Here is a 17991-nt window from a genome sequence, read left to right as displayed (position 1 = left end):
AAGCGTGCCAGCTTTGCGGAATGCACGAACTCACGAGATAGAAATCTTTGTGAATTATCTTTTTGCTGGATTTTTTAAAGCATACCGCTTTATTGACGGTTAAATTCTTTCGCAAACCGAAAAACAATTTTGAAATAGAAAATTGGTTGAGAAGTAACATACCCACTTACGAGCAAATATAAAGGAATAATCGAGAAATATAAATCAATAACGATTACTTGACCGATTAGAAAAAAATGATAAGGAATTAATTGATAAGAAAAGTCCACATCTTTCCAACAAAAATCTAAATTTAACCAAATCGCTAAAAAAGTGAACCCTTTAAAGTGATTGAGCTTTGACCTGCAATAATCCAAAATGGCGGATTTTCTGGCCACATAGGTATGTTTGGTCGAAATGTTTGGTTGTTCAGCTTTGGCCAATTTTGAAAAAAAAAAAACAAAAACGAAAATAAACATGGATTTGGAGAGGTTAGAGAGAAGATGCGGAAAAAAGAAAAAAGACCGTCTGAGATAATGTACACATATCAGTAGGGTCATTGAAGACCGGAAGTCGATATCTCTTACCGTTTGTGTTCTAGCTTAGGAACAAATTTGGGGCCAATAAAAAAAAATTTTCGAAAAAATATTCAATTATCGGTACTAAATCGATTTATTACCTATGCAGCCGTATTCAGAATTTCAATACTTTTGCAAAAAATCCAATTTTAACCAAATCGCTTAAAAAAAGGGCCCTACAAAGTGATTGACCTATGACCTTCAATATTTCAAAATGGTGAATTTTCCGGTCATTTATTTGGACGAAATGTTCATCTGGAATACCTTTAAAACATATCCGAAAATCATTGAAAAAGCTTGGGTCAATTTTCAGAAAAACCAAAAAAATCACGATTTTGAAGGGGATAGAGGGGGTAGGGGGAAGAGAAATAACTTTTGAAGATATTGTTTTTTTTTTTATTAGGGATCACCGAAGACTAGAAGTTGATACTTCTACCGTTTGAGTCGATTATGTAACTGCTTTCTCTTTGAGTTCGAGCAGTAATAAGTGGCCAAAACAGTTAGAAAATCATTTTTAAATTGTGATTTAAATATTAGTGCGAAGGTAATAATTTAGAACATACATGTACTAATTCAACTTGCAATAGAATTTTTCATTTCTTCTGTGACATGCGCACGAAATTATCTTTGTATTACGATGAAAAGCTTTTATTATCATAATAAAAATATTAAACACATTAATATTTTTATTATGATGATTCATTAAAGCAAAGGTAATAAATTAGTACAGACTTGTTCTAAATAATTTCTTGATAGAAATTTGAATTCTTTGCATATGATACCATGAAAAATTTAATTTAATTTAATTTAATAACTTAATTTAGTTAAATTAAGTGCTAATCTTTATTGTTAACGGTACGTGAAGTTTTCAAATGAAATAATTGCCTATTTCGTGAACAAAAAGGGTTTTCTGAAGTGTCTGCAAATGGTTCAAATGGAAACCCCGGAAATATAAATTTTTTTGGAGAGATTTTCTTATTGTTTTAGATGGGGAAGGGGAAAAGACCAGGAATAAGTACAAATCCTGCACTCAGGAGTAACTCAACAAGGTTTTGGAAGCCTTTCGTCGCGGTTTCACTTCAGCTCTTTGTCTCCAATTAGAAACTTTCCCTTGTCTCCATTTGGATTAATTTGTTTCCAATAGAAGCATTTTACACTCGCGTATTTGTCTTGTATTTAAGAAGTTTTCAAATTACATCTAAAGAATTTTCACTAAACAGTAACATTCTAGAAGAGTCAAGGAGCAAATTTATGTAATTCTCTTCAGAAAAATTATGAACTTAATGTATTGAATCTTCTGTCAAAGTTAAAGCGTCTGGAAATGGTTTTGAATTAGGACATTTACCGTATCATCGGATTCAAAAATGTTAAAAACTAAAAAGAAACACTCGGCACGTTTTAAATAACTTTTTGTAAAAGTAATGCTAAGTAATAAAAATCTGTATTGTCTGTCAAACTTTAAACCTCTTTTTTGAAAAGTTGCATTTTAAATAAATTGGGGATAATATTAAAATCGAATTGAATTGAAAGAATAAATTATAAATGACGATTTGTGGATTGAAAATAAAAATATATTGAAATAATAAACTTACCGGACTTTCAGCTGGAGTAATTGTTCTCGTTGGCGATGGCATTAGAGCTGCCTCCCCTCCAGCCTGAACCATATCGATAATCCTCCTCTCGGCCTCAGTATTGGCCAGATCAATGATAGATCCCACTGAATGACTTCTCGTGACTCGATCCGTCGGCTTTCCATCTTCCAGTCCGGGAACAACTAATTGATCGGCCGTAACCGAGGACGGAGCCAGAGAAAGGAGTACATCGAGTCTTACAGGTGTCTGATTGGCCAGCTCCTCAGCCAGGTCCAGGCAAGACTCCTGGTAACCCTCATTGACCCACCAATGATTGCAGATTTGCTCAATTGTTGCCCTTCGCTGTGGGCAAACGGTGAGCATCTCCCGGATGAGCGGAGAAGCAGGAGAGGGTTTTTTGGGTTCATAGTAATCACCCTGGCTGATTTGCTTGACCAATCTCTTGAAATTGGAGCCATCGAAGGGCATAGCACCATACACGAGGGTATAGAGCAAGACCCCTAATGACCAACAATCGACTTCCGGACCCTGATACGGAGTCCCCTTGACAATTTCCGGAGACGCATAGAGAGGCGACCCACAGAATGTCGCCAACAGTCTTTGCTCGTCGAACACATTGGACAGACCAAAGTCTGCAATCTGCAAAAATAGCCCATTGCCAGAGCCATTCGATTAATGAGTCTCAAGATGTTATTTTGAAAGACCGCAATTGATTAATTCACAGCCACCATCCATCCCACAAAAAAAAAATCATGGATCGAAAGCGAAAGTATGAGGAAGAAAAAAAATCTTTTAAGTATAAATACCTTTGCGTTGCCATTCTCGTCCAAGAGAATATTCTCTAATTTAAGATCACGATGGCAAATTTTGTGCTTGTGACAGTAGTAGACAGCTGTTGCTATTTGTCTAAATACCCGACGAGCTTCCTCCTCTGATAACACCTTCCTCTCCGACAGATAATCATACAATTCACCACCAGCAGCAAATTCCATGACTAGCACCATTTTCTCACGATTCTCAAATACTGAAGTTATAAAAGGGCAAAAATAAAAGGGACGATTTAATCGAGATAATCACTGTAGAGAGTCTATTTGTAAGCAAAATGACTTCATCAGCAACACTTCACTACCACCTCCCAAACCCCTATTAGGTGTGATTCCTTCTAATCACACCTATTGTAATCCTGGGATTTTCACAAAGTGATCCGATCGAGCTGAAATTCACAGGGTACATGTTTTGAACATCACTGATGCCGAAAATCATAAGCCGGCAATTTCGGGTCCGGCTGCCGTCCGGCCGTCCGTCCGTAGTACGCAATATCTCTGGTTTGGATAGAGATATCTTCAAAAATTTTTATAAAAATATATCTACGCGCGTACGACGATTTCTGTACTATTAGTTTTTTGAAAAATCGGTTCTAAACCGGTTAAAAATCACGTTTTGTAGTTTATCTCGAAATCTAAGCATGCGATTTTGAATTTTTTATGTTTATATTGTAGCCCAGAAAATTTAGACCAATTTAAAAAAAAAATTAAGACATTCGTCGAGCGGTTCTCGAGATATTTCATTTTAAAGATTTCAATTTTAACTCTTTCCGGACCAAAACATATCGAGCGAACGAATTTCAGTAAAACTCACTTTATTGTAAGTCTTAGTGGTCAAATATGATACTTTTACAGAGAAAGAATTTTTTTCTCCTCTGGGAAATTGGAAAATTCATGGCTACTCTCGTCCCCAAAAGAACGCAAGGGATACAAACTTCAATTTTCCCAAAGCCAATATTATCGATTTTGTAAAATATTTGTGCGTGTCAAAGGACTCCTGTATGATGTTGATAACTAAAACAAGGTGAATTATTGACCAGTATCTTGTGAGATGTGCAGGAAGTGCTAAAAAAGGCACCCAGCTCCTGCTTGTCAACAGATTCCTTATAATATTTTACACATAACACTTTAAAACACATTTCTTTCAATACGATGTCATTGTAGGCACATTAAGCTTTCTCCAAAGCATAAAGGACACTTCCTGGACAATCAGAATTCACCAAAATCAGGAAAAATAGGAAAAACTTCCCCGAAAGCAATATCCCTCGCTGCCAAATGTCAAAATTATCGGCCATATTGGCAAAAATATCACTCCCACTTGAAATTTTCTTACAAGGTTGGTGTCAAAAAGCAAATGGCGGGCATTGGCGGTATATATAACCTTACATTTGACCTCTAGATTTTTGGGGACGAGAGTACCCATAAAGTTTAATCAAGTTTTTTGAAAATTTAAGAAAAAAATGTTTTTCGAATTTATGTAATCTGTAATTGTTAGTTATCATAATTATTGGCCCCGAGAGGTTTTTCCTTATTCTGGTCTAGAAATACGAAAAACGTCACAATATCTGCAAGGAAGCAGAAAATCGAAAATTCACGATTTTTGACCAAAAATATCTAAGCTCAGGAGTTAATTGGGATCCTGCAAAAAATATCCTAGATTTGGACATCCTTATAGTTTGTAATCATCCACAAAAATTGGAATTTTATCGATTCTAAATAGTCTAAAAAAATAATTTTTTCCATGGGTGCCCAGAGTCCCAAAGGAGACGAAAGGGTTCAGAAAATTTGCTATTAGCGTCAGGCGGGAAAAAAAGCGGGAGAAGCGGCGTCGCACGAGCTTTCCCCATATATATTCCCATTCTCTCACTCTCCCTCTCTACATAGTGAGTCTATATTCGAAGATTTGTAAGGTGGCATATACAATTCACGATCCTCGATGTCTTTCGCGGATCTTCGCGATGCGCGAATTTTTTCGCTGATTTTCGCGGGGCGCGAATTTTTTCGCGGATTTTCGCGAGGCGCGTAATTTTTCGCGGAGTTTCGCGGGTCGCGTATGTTTTCGCGGGGCGCGTAATTTTTTCGCTGATTTTTACGGGGCACGAATTTTCCGCGGATTTTCACGGGGCGTGAAAATTTTTCGCAGGTCGCTTATTTTTTGACGAATTTTCGCGGGTCGCGTATTTTACGCGGAGTTTCGCGGGTCGCATATTTTTCGCGGATTTGCGCGGGGCGCGTAATTTTTCGCGGAGTTTCAAGAGTCGCGTATGTTTTCGCGGGGCGTGTAATTTTTCACAGATTTTCGCGGAGAGCGAATTTTTTCGCTGATTTTTGCGGGGCACAAATTTTTCGCTGATTTTTGCGGGGCACAAATTTTTCGCGGATTTTCACAGGGCGTGAAATTTTTCGCGGGTTTTCACGGGGGGAGTAATTTTTCGCGGGTCGCGTATTTTTTCGCGAATTTTCGCGGAGCACGATTTTTTCGATGAATTTCGCGGGGCGCGAATTTTTTCCCTGATTTTTGCGGAGCGCGAATTTTTCGCTGATTTTCTCGGTGTGCGTATGTTTTCGCGAATTTTCGCGGCGCGCGAATTGTTTCGCTGATTTTCACGGGGCGCGAATTTTTTCGCGGATTTTCGTGGGACACAATTTTCTCGGGTCGCTTACAGAGGTTCTTAATGAATGTAAAGTTGAGGCCTCTATCTTTCATAGTTGCCGAGATAATCGACTTTAAAGATTTTCAGACACTTTTATGCATTTCTCATTCAATTTTTGTAATTTTCAAGTGAAATTTTGCACATATCAAGCCTGAAAGAGGCTCTAAATGGACGTAAAGTTTGAGGCCTCTATCTCTCATAGTTTCCGAGATAATCGACTTTAAAGATTTTTAGACACTTTTATGCATTTCTCATCCTATTTATAGATGTTCAGACACTTTTATGCATTTCTCATCCAATTTTATGTATAAATATCGTTCGAGTTTGCCACAATCCGAATTTGCAACGAAGGAATCACACCTCTATAAACTAATTCAGGCTTATCACTGGCTTTTTTTTTAAATTCCTCCCTCTGTCACTCTTTCATCTCAATCCACATACTTCCCCTTGGCAACAAAATATGTTGAAGCCTGGGAAAAACTACATAGGAGTTGTGGAAAAAACGAAATTCCTCAATTCTCCACACCCCATCTCTCTCTTTATCTTCCTGAACTTTTGGCACCTTCGTGTGCAAGGTAAGAAATATTTCCTTAGTGTTCTTCACACAATTTTCCCAACACACCAGGATGGCTTTTAAAAGGGAAAATAACCAGAAGGGAACCCCCAAGAAATACACAGAAGAACAGTCTTTTGTAGCCCACCGACATTGAGAAACACTTTCCCCTGGAGAAATTTTGTGAATTTTATGGACACCTTTCATGTTGGTAAAACATTAAAGGATTCCAAGAGGGAGTTCCCACGGAAAGACGTAGGGAGTTTTTTTGAGAAATTTATGAAAATCATATAGAAAAATAATCCACAGAGATTTCCTTTGAGACACTGAGAGAAAAATTTAGTATGAAAATTAGCAAAGTTGAAATTAAATTTAATTTGAGAATCTTTTCGATTTGACAAAGTATCCATAAATATTTCGATCATACTTTAAATGCAGAGTTTGAAAGTTTTCCTGAATTTTGATTTTGCAAAAAATATCTATTAACATTGAAAAAACATCCTAAAATTATGCTAAATCTATCAAAAACAAAATTCCGAAAGCCGAAATTCCGAAAAGACCGAAATCCTCAACATCAAAATCCGGAAAATCAAAGTACCGAATGGGTCGATATCTCGTATCTCGTATAACTAAAATCCGCAATGGATCAAAATCCATTCCTGGGTTAAGAAATCCAGATTTCTTAACCCTTTAAGGACAAATAGAACACCGATATCCCAAAAATAAAAACTAATTTTTCGGACTATTTAGAGAACAAAATAACTTTCTATAGTCACAAAAACTCTTTTTGTTTTTGGGATACCGGTCGCCTATTAGTCTTTTGAAAAGTTAAATGTGTCATAGCTCCACCTATTGTTGCACCCCCGCTTTTTGGAGGCAAAGCGAAATATTATGTATTTGGGAAGTTTTCTATACATCCGTATAACTTTGTCCCTTTCAGAATTTTGACTTTCGGAATTGTGAAGTCGCCTTCAGGGAACAATTTGCTTTCACGATGTCTGAAAAGGAGGACTTGTTTACAAGTGACAACTTACTAGCATCAAGAAGGTGCTTGAGAAATTCCACAATAATGATCCAACCCTCCTTGAAAGAGAGAATGCAGAGATGCAAATCGTGTTACAATATGATATGGTTGGGCGGATGGAGCAAAAGTTTCAATTAATCCAAATTCCAAATTAAGCCAAATGAGATTTTCGAGATTTTGGCAATTGCAATTTAGACCCATTCAGGATTTTGTTTCTTCGGGATTTTGCCTTTGACCGGCATCAATTTTTGAGATAATAAACGTAATAAACAATAATTTACAAATTGTGCTTCATATTTTCAGGTAGCCAACACAGAAGAAAAATTAACTTTATTTAATTTGAATATGGATCATAGTTTAAAGAAAACTGCTCTCTCTTGGAGTTCGAGCAGTTAAAAATCTTGAATAAAAATTCAGCTGTATGAAACTGCCTGTTCCTCTCCCATTAAGATAAGTGCGTAAATTCTTCTGTATTAATCCTTCAGGATCAGGATAATATTTGGTGTTAAATAGAAATTGAAAATATAGTATGAAGAGCTCGATTTTCAATTTGGTTTACAATTATCGAGTAAGTCCAGCACGTTCTTAAAAATAGTAAAGAGGCAACATTTTAGCCAATATGCCAAGTATTAAATTTGTTATAGCTCCGACACAACTTTGAAATCACGAAAATTTCATTTAATTCTTTCTCAAACGTTTTGCATATGTCTGTCCCACTCCTTTTCACTCTTCTTCTTCTTCTTTTAGACGTCACAACAAATTCAGTTTAGTGCAATCGAAATTTGAGTGAGAAAGAATGCGATAAACATAGGAAAAGCGTTCACTGAGAAAAAAAGAGGGTACGATTAACTTTTTTTCCTCATAATTTTAACATTTTTAGGTGTAAAAATATATCAACATTTTTTAATGTTAATTTTACACCTTTTTAAGGGTAAAATTCACATGAAAAAGGGTAACTTTAACCCCTATTACATCTAAAAAGCATAATATTTACTCCAATTTCGGATCAATACTGCAGGATAAAATAAACATTTCCGGAATGTTATTTTAACTTTTTCGGATTTCTCTCAGTGTTTGAGAAAGAAAGATATGTGCATTTCGATTTCATTAAATTTTCCCTGATCGAAAAAGTGTGCCCGAGACTTTAACAAGGTAATTCTAGCAAAAATTACAAATTTGTCTTCTTGGTAAAGGAAAGATAAGTTCATATATACAGCAATTTAAATATGAATGAAAATAATTTATTATTAATTTTGAGTTACTGTGTTATCACACTTGCACATTAAAATTTTAATATGATTCACATTAATTGTCGCTAGTGAGAGTCCAAATGTGTAATTTGTGTGTTTGAATCATTTCACATTCAAAATTTGATCTATTTCTTGATAAAAAGGTAGACTTGGCCCGCAAAATTTGATATAAATTGATTTATAGCATTAATGCGAAAAATTAATGCGATTTTCTCTTTAATTTTTTAATGTGAAAAACATTTATGCTTTAGGTAAATTTAAACTTATTTTTGCAGGCCAAGTCAACTTCTTTATCAATAAATAGAAAAACCCCAAATATTAAGTGACTCAAAGACACAAATAACATATTTGGACGCTCACAAGCGACAATTAATGTGAATCACATTAAAATTTTAATGTGCAAGTGTGATAACGCCGTTATTTACTGATTAAAAATAAAGATTTTATCAATAATTTGGTGTTTGACTCAAGGGGTTAATTTACTGAAAAACAATACTTATTTTTTATAAAATTCGATCAAACTCTGGGACTCTGATATTTGATCTAAAAATAGAGTCTTTTGGTTAGGGGAGTTTGGCAAGAGTTCTAGGATTGCTTAGGACTTATAATTATAAGACGGGAGACACTTTAATTGTAATTTAATTATTAATATAATGCAAAAATATTATTAATATTTTTAAAAATATTTCAATAGGGGAAAGTGCCCATGCCCATGATTCGTACGATCCCAAGCTTCGTAATGGCTAAATTTTTCATATGTTTCTGAATTCTTTATTCATAACCATTTCAGGAAGGTCTTCGAAGTCGAATTGGAGGCATTTTAAGTCAATATCCTGAATTTGTTTCAGCCACCTTGTCCTAGGCTTCCCTCGAGGACGATACCTCTCAAATGGTTTACATGGTTTTTCTAGGGAATCTTGTCTTAGAAGCTCTTTATATACTGAGGGAAATCCGAAAAAGTTAAAATAACATTCCGGAAATGTTAATTTTACCCTGCAGTATTGATCCAAAATCGGTGTAAATATTAACCTTTTTTAGTGTATTGGGGGTTAAAGTTACACTTTTCATGTTAATTTTACCCTTAAAAAGGTGTAAAATTATCATTAAAAAATGTTGATATATTTTTACACCTAAAAATGTTAAAATTATGAGGAAAAAAATCAATCGCACCCCCATTTTTTCTCAGTGTAGGCACGAAATATTCGAAATTTCATTTCAAATAATCTTTCTGACGTTGTGAAAAATAAAGAAAAAATTATAAAGTGAAGGCCCAGGCCCTCAGTTACCCGGTGATACTCAGAAAAACTCTTCTACATTTTTCAAAGTTGTTCTAACTCTCGGCTTGTTTTTGAAAAAAAATTTAAAATGTTGCAAATTTCCACTTAAAGTCTCTTACTGCTTTTTTTTCTCTCAGTGTAGAACACCCCAAAGTTTATTTTACAAATTAATTCAATAATTTTCCCAACTCCCAACACACTTCCCATCCCAAAAGTTCAAGTTGTTTGCTTAGGTGGAACTTACCTTCGTAAATGTGAATAATATTGGGGTGTTGTACAGAACTCATAATTTGCACCTCACGTCGAATCCTTATGAGATCCGCTTCAGTTTCAATTTTGCATTTTTTAATCGTCTTAATGGCCACCTCCTGACTAGTCTCCTTGTTTATACCGAGCTGTACCTTCCCATAAGTACCCTGTCCCAGTTTCTTAATTATATCGAACCTGCCGAGGAATAATTCCCGGACCACATTAAAATTTTGAGTTCACATCGGAAGGAATGGGAAACATGATAAATCACTCTATTACCTTTGTCGTAGTTTCTTCCTGTGATTATTCAATTTAACAGTTCCTGTATTCCCGATACCACTCATTATATTGTCCACAGCAGCCTGGTTGGGAAAGCCAGTTGGTGCTGTCGTTTGAGGCGTTGGCAGAGCATTTGCAGCTCCTGCCTCCGTTGATTCTCCGACAACCATTTTTCCTCACGTTTTATTCCTGCAATTAAAAATGCCAGTTAAACATTATAACTCTGCAGCATTGTCTCATATCCCCGCCACAATAAAAAGCCCATGTTCTTTCCCTCCTCTTAACATGAATTTAAACACATTTGAGCCTTATATTATAAAATTGGCACACGTGCACAAGAATAATTGCCAAGACACATCTACAGTGGAGCTTTTTCCGTTGTATATACACACTTTCCTCTTTTCATTTTTTTTTTCAAAAACTATTTGTCGCAATTAATAGTACATAGCAATTGCTCTGAAGAGATTCCTAATGGATTTCTCTCAAGAGTAACAGAAGATAGGACAAAATAATATACACCGGCAACGGATAGTTTTTCATCCTCCATCAACATCATTCTCTGATTGAGCTTTTGATCAAATAGACGACAGAGACAATTTTCTCATTTTCTTCATCCCTCCATTATCATTTTGCTGTCATATCGCACCCAGAGAATCTTTTCAAGCAGACAAATGAGAATTCTAATTTAGTGACAGAAGAAAAGAAGAGCCAAACACTTACTGTTAATAAAGACCATATATGTATGAATTTTTCCTATATCTATATATACTCTATTATTCTATTATTTTTACCATCTTCTTTCGTCCTTTGAGGAATGTAACTTGAGCTATGTATATACGAAAAATCTATTTTCCATAGATTGAGATACAGCAGTGGCACTAAAAGAAAATTCGCAGGCGTATATGAAACCAGAGAACACAAAAAAAATCTAATATACCACACAGAGTGAAGATTAAATTAGGAATTTATAGATAGATTTCACCCAGTTTGACTACTGCAATTTATAATTCCAATATAATATTGAAAACTACTTAATTAACACTGAGAGAAATCCGAAAAAGTCGAAATAACATTCCGGAAATGTTAATTTTACCCTGCAGTATTGATCCGAAATCGGTGTAAATATCACCCTTTTTAGGTGTATTAGGGGTTAAAGTTACCCTTTTTTCATGTTGATTTTACCGTCAAAAGGTGTAACATTAACATTAAAAAATGTTGATATATTTTTACACCCGAAAAGTGTTAAAGTTATGACGAAAAAAAGTTAATCGTAGCCTCTTTTCTCTCAGTGAAGGACCTTAATAAAGGCTTTGATTAAGTACTTATAGTGTTAAGACTGAGCTATGCCATCTTATTTCCCATATATCTTCCACAACGTACTAACGTTTAAATTAGTCTTTTAAATAGTTGGATATTCAATTAAATTTACGAAATGCTCTTAAAACGTGTAATTCACAAAAAAGTTTGTATAAGTTTGTACTTTTTTCACAAACATTGTTTGTAGTAACATGGCCAATTCACGAGCATTTTTTGTTCTTTTACAAATTTTTCCGTAAGTGTTCTTAAAAAATAGAAAATTGTTCGTAAAATTTTCTTATTTGTTCGTAATATTTTGCTACATAAATAAAAAAAATGGTCAAAAAAATGTTTGTATTAGAATTAATCTTGTATTAGAAGAACAAAAATTACTTGTCAAGTAATCACGTTGCAAACAATGATTAGGGAAAAATACAAACTTTTATGAACTTTTTAGTGGGTTATACGATTTACGAGCATGGCCTAAGTCCTTAGTAAAAATTCACAAACATTTACAAACAATTTTCTTTTAGAGGGGCTAACATTCTGAACTGGTGAACCCAAACCCAATCTATAATATTATTATCACATAAAGATTTTTATTGACAATAAAATCTCAACATTCACAAGTGGAGGAAATTAAAATAGGTATTTTTGGAAGGAGCGGTGATGTGGGTGAGGCTTAGTTCGATTAACCTAGTATCATTAAGTAAAGTATAAAGGTCTGCCCAAGAACAATTTTTATCATAGTGATCTGCACACACTCTCGTCCGTGTATTAATTGACACAGACCGTAAACTTTATTTTGAAATATAAAGAAGATGGGATCGTTCTTAAGAAATTAGTAAACTTGACTGTAAAACATTCAATTAAAATCCTTCAATATTAGGATAATTCTATTTTATAACTAAAAATTCTGATTAATAGAAGCCGTAAGCTTTCAAGTAATGAACAAAACCAAATCAAGAACTTTAGGTATACCATTAACTTAATAATAAAAGCCAATTAAGACGAGAATGGGTCGTTCAGGAAGCCCTAGGTACTTTCATAGGTAACGTCATGGTATTTGATATTTGATACGTATTTGTTTCAAAACCATAATTTTTACTTATTTATACGAATCCTCAAGAACAGAAGGGGTACTCATGAAGTACCACATACTATACGATGCCTCCTGTAAATCCTGAAGACTGTGAGCTACCTATAGTTCACAAAATTATTCGAAGCTGCCTCAGTACCAAAAATAGTGCACAGTATTTTAAACTTATAAAGAACAGTTTTTTATAACTGAACTCATATTTTGTGATCACGCTGAATTTTTGATAGTTCTCTCGCCAAAATAAACTAAAAACCAACCTTTGTGATATTTTTCTCTTTCTTGATCTTACATAACCAGTTAACGTCACTTGCTACCCTAGCTACCTTGAGATCCTTGCATAACCTGTCGAAAAAAAATTGGCCGATGATCTAGCAGATGCTAGATTTAAGGCTAATCTCTTACAGCTGAATGTTGAATCGAAATATAAAGATAATTCGAGGATGATCCACCGTTTTATAATGTTTGAACGAGAAATAGAATAATTTTAAACAATGGATTAACGTTTAAGCCAAAAATTAGACCCCCGATTTCGGAGGTATAATTTTTGGCTTAAAGATGGAATAAACCTGTCCACATCTATCCGTAAATTCTTCCCTAAAATACTGTTAAATGATACCAAATTGACATAATCTGCACTTTAATGGATTTAATGAAAAGAAATTAGGCTTTCACTCTACAACAGCTTCTTAAAAAGCCAATTTTGCCTGAAATAAAAAGAAACATCCATCATATGCAACTTCAATGAGTCGCCACTGAAGTAGGAGTCGCGGGAGTCGCGCTTTTTTGTACCCCGAAAACATGCACATTCTTTCACATCCACAGTATTGATTCGTACACAGTAAAAAAATTTACAACCACTATCGTTGGTAATTTTTGCACGAGCACTACCGTTGTGAGGTTTGTGTATTGGCAATGTTGTGTATTGGCAAAGTTGTGTATTGTCAATTTTATAAAATGGCTTCCTGTCTATAATTTTGATTGTAGAGCAATTTTATTCGGTTTATGTGTATTATCTATGAAAAGTCTCTTTATTAAACTAAGAAAAAAAGAAAAAATGAACAAAAAAAGAAAAATACATGAAGAGAGGGTCTGAGACTTGAACCAATAACCTTTGCGTTGTTGATCTCGTGTTTTCCTGCTGCGCCACGAACTTGCTTACTTCTCTTAAGCAAATGGCCAAGAGTTGAATCGTCAATTTTTCTAATTTACATGATGCTTCCTCTGTTTTCTGTTATTACATAATTATTCCTAATTTTTCACGACTGAGGCACATTTTAAGAATCCAATGAATGATTCCAGAAGACAATTAGGCAGTTAAAAATGCAAAATCTATCTGAAATCTTAGAAAAATTGCAATAGTAAACAACGGAATTTTGACAGTTCTCACACAAATTTTCCAATACACAAATTTCCTTACACAATACATAATTTTACTAGCATTATGTTAGTATCGTACCACCACCATGATAGTAATTTTACAATATACAACCATATTGCTTGTAAATTTACACAACTTTTTAAATACACAACTTTATTTCTCACACAATTTTTTACTGTGTATTTTATTTTAGAGAATTTTTCTGGTGGTTCAAGACTATTAAATAACGAGAAAAAGCCGTGGAATCTTGCTAAATCGAACGAAAACATTGACGAATTGACATTTTCTGGCATGCCAGAAAAGCCAAAATATGGGGTTGCCGTATGATAAAAACAGTTTACGCCAAAGCACTATTCCACGTTTCCGCATACGAAAAAATATTTAAACCTAGCTTAATTTTAACTCTAGATTAACGCTAATCTGAGGTTCAACTGAAGTTATTCTTCGTTTCAACATTCAGCTGTTAATCAATATACGGGCTTCAGGCCTAAGACTTAACCAAATGGCTTAACTTCTCTACCTAGTTATTGGTCAATGGTTTTGGGAAAATTTTTGATTTAGAATTACATATTGATAGTGAATGATCCATTAGATTTTCAAAAATCAAAAAAATTGGTATTTAGGATTTTAAGACTTTCGGGAACTGGGCTAAACCTCTAGTCTGAAGACTGGTCAGAACTACTCACTTCAGTAACTGGCGATGCAAGGGTCTTGACAAACCTACGGCTTACGCCGGGAGACGGCGTAACGTAAGCATAATCAATAATTATATACTTAATTTATCAATTATTAATACTACATTCACATAAGCTTTCTACTAGGGTCCCGGTCAAAATCCCGAAAGCCAAAATCCCGAATGGGCTAAAATCTTGAAAACCAAAATACCGAACTCTTAAAAATGTCATCCCACAATTGCACCCGCGTTTGCTAGAGGCAAAGGGAAACTTTATGTGCTTGGAAAATTATTCTACAAATAATCCTTTTCAGAATTTTGAACATTCAGGATTTTGACTTTCGGGATTTTGGCTTTTGAGATTTTGGATGTCGAGATTTTGACTGCCTCTGTTGTTACTAAGCCCTATCTAGGCTTAAGCCGTTAGTCTGACTACAAATTAAGATTTGCAGAGCAACAATGTGCAAACCCTACGCATCATTCACGTTGTGTTTTTGGAGATAAGGCCCACGAATTTTTCGATGTTCTATGGATTTTTATAGGTTTTATTACACATCTACAGTATTTCTTAAACCAAAATTGTTCGTATTTTGCAAGTATCTCTAGGTTAATCCTATTCACAAAAGTCTTTAATTCTTTTATTGGTAAGCATGATAATTGTCCCGTATAAATGTTTAATTACATTTATTCAACTAAAACTCAACTTAAATTTGTTTCCAAAGAATATCTCAACTGACTTTATTCAACTAATTGGAACTATACATCAAGTCTAAGAAGTCTTTTGAACGGAATAATAAGGTAATTAAACTCCTTGGAACGTTGGAACTACAAATACATAAAAAGCTCATAGACCAGCATGACTTGAGGTAGTCAGCAGAATTTTGCATGAATTTGCTTTTCATTAGATAACCGTTCCATAACCATTTGAAGTGAAGAAAATAGAAGTGAAAATATTTGAAATAAATTAAAGAGTAATGCAAGATTAAAAAATTATTTACTAAATAAAATTGCATTAATTTCCATTTTAGTCTGGCCGCTAAACTTGAACAACAGCAAAAAATATCGATTATTTGGCAGTAAAGGTCATTTAAGAGAGCACGTATGTTGATGGGGAATATTGTTAGAGCTATAAAATTATACTAAAATAGCTAAAATCCCAGAATTGAACTGAATCTTTGAAAATAGTCGTTAAACAGCAAAATCCATCCAAGTAAAACTGTATTTTGATTAAAATTTATACAACTTTAGGAAATACGAGAAGAATTTAAAGAGTATTAATATTAAATGTCCCCATCCTTCCTATATAATTGCAAATGTATGTATTTAACGTTTTCAATTAAGGAAATTAATATTGACATTCAGCAAATTAAAAGTTGTCACGAAATCTTTAAATCGACAGGTGTTTCAGTATAACAAAATGCACTTTTAGTGCAGTTTCCTATCAGACATGTAAATAAGGTGTTCAAAAGTTCGTGACTACGAATGCTTAAAAGGATTTCATCAATTTCAAGTGAAAATAAATACTCAAAGACTTTATTGTAAAAACAAAATATAATCTAATTAAACGAATAAAGTAAAAAAATAGTGTTCCCTAGCTATATTAATTACAACTCTGTTGCAAAAGAACAAAAAAAGATTAGAAAGGAGCAAAAAGGACACATGCAAGCATAAAAAGAAAATTGCTATAAGAAATTCCTCCCATCTACGTAATACCGCGTGTTTATGTGATAACAGACACCAAAACAGGAAATATACCTAAACACAAAAACACCAAAGTATGTGGGATATATTAATAAAATGTCTCTATTCTACCCTTTTTTCCCTTCAAAGTCACTTTCTCTATATATTTTTCTTGTCTCTAGCACACAAGTTCATTCTTTTAGTCCTCCAGGGAGCTAAACTTTTGGCAACTTTCTCACCCATATTTACTTTCTATCCTCTTGTCTTTTCCACAAGTATATCAAAAGGAAATGACAAAAAAATAATATACAAAAACTTTCACGTGATTTGGAAAAAAAGAAGTTTGATATTTCATTTGAAAAGTGTCGCAAAAATGAATATTGATTCACACTGGTGGTTACCATGAAAAAACTGCCTGGGGAGTTGAAAACAAATCTTTCTGTTTTAGTCCCCTTTCACTCAATAATTCGATATTGTTTTTGCAAAAATACTATCTCTGCTACACTTTGATCTTAGCCGTTAGGCCGAGAAGCGATAATACTATCTCTGAAAAATTACAAAAAAATCTATTTTTACTACACAAAGACATCTGAAAGAGTTGAAAAGATATATCACTCAAGTTTGAAAACAAGAAATTTTGCATAAATATTTGAAATTCCATCCAGAGATAGAACAGAATGAGAAGAGGACTTTGCAGAATAAATAAATAATATATTAAATATAATTAGAATTGTCAAGTGTATAAATGCATCATCATTTTTATGTCTTTCGTCATTTGTGAGTGTCTCTCAGGGAGCCATTCAACAGCACGATTAAGATCGCTTCAAGAGATGATTAAGCCACGTTTTCACGCCCACGACACTTCTTTTTCCCCGCATTTAATTTTCTCTTTTATTCCGCATTCACCACACCAAAATCCCTTAATCCTCGAACATTAACGCATTTTCCGAATAGCTCTCTTCACCGTGTAATGTTATAGAGAGAATATAATAATAAATCAAATTGATATTCATATATTCCCATCATTTTCCATACGTAGCCCTCATATATCGCATTAGTCAGTACACACAATGTCACCATCTACTTTAATACACCCCCTCCGACCCCCTCATCCAACCCAAGCCTGAGGATTGTTATTTGGGAGAAAACCATTGAAGATAGCACAAGCAGAAAATTGAAGTCCTTGGTCGTCTCCTTTAAAATCTCTGAATATGATTAATCTAAATTCTGAATTACTTTCTGCAGAGAGAATGAGAGAGAACCGAGGGTTGGGAGATTGCTGAGGAGCGCTATTCACTATTTACATCCTTTAGACATGTCCCTTCTGCATAACATCCACCTTCTTTACATTCACCAATAAATTCTTCCTTGCTGCACGCGTTTAAAGGACTACAGTGCGATGGAAAAGTTTTCAGACTCAATGGAATTTCCATATGAATTTATATTGGAATTTGTGCTTTAAAGTTCTTTTTTCTGAGTTAAAAGATGAAACAAGAGTTCACACAAGTTCAAATTATAGGGAATTACAGTAGAGCCTCGCTATAGGCCATATTTGGTTCCAGATTTGACACTTGGGTCGCACTATAGTCCATGTCATTTTTTTAAA

At 34.3% G+C, this 17991-nt stretch overlaps 1 protein-coding gene across 5 annotated transcripts in view; it reads right to left on the bottom strand.

Annotated features, from left to right (window-relative positions):
* The window catches only part of LOC129798012 (serine-rich adhesin for platelets), a 148819-nt gene that overhangs the window by 47739 nt on the left and 83089 nt on the right, over positions 1-17991 (bottom strand). For all 5 annotated transcript variants that reach the window (XM_055840944.1, XM_055840945.1, XM_055840947.1 and 2 more), the window contains exons 2-5: positions 10260-10448; positions 9976-10175; positions 2956-3173; positions 2150-2788 (exon numbers count right to left, since the gene is read on the bottom strand). In XM_055840944.1, coding sequence (XP_055696919.1) covers positions 2150-2788; positions 2956-3173; positions 9976-10175; positions 10260-10429 — 1227 coding nt within the window. In that variant the 5' untranslated portion in view covers positions 10430-10448. The remainder of the gene's footprint in view (positions 1-2149; positions 2789-2955; positions 3174-9975; positions 10176-10259; positions 10449-17991) is intronic.

Source organism: Phlebotomus papatasi, chromosome 1 (assembly GCF_024763615.1).
Source record: "Phlebotomus papatasi isolate M1 chromosome 1, Ppap_2.1, whole genome shotgun sequence".
NCBI lineage: Eukaryota > Metazoa > Arthropoda > Insecta > Diptera > Psychodidae > Phlebotomus > Phlebotomus papatasi.
This window is presented reverse-complemented; position numbering and strand designations above follow the sequence as displayed.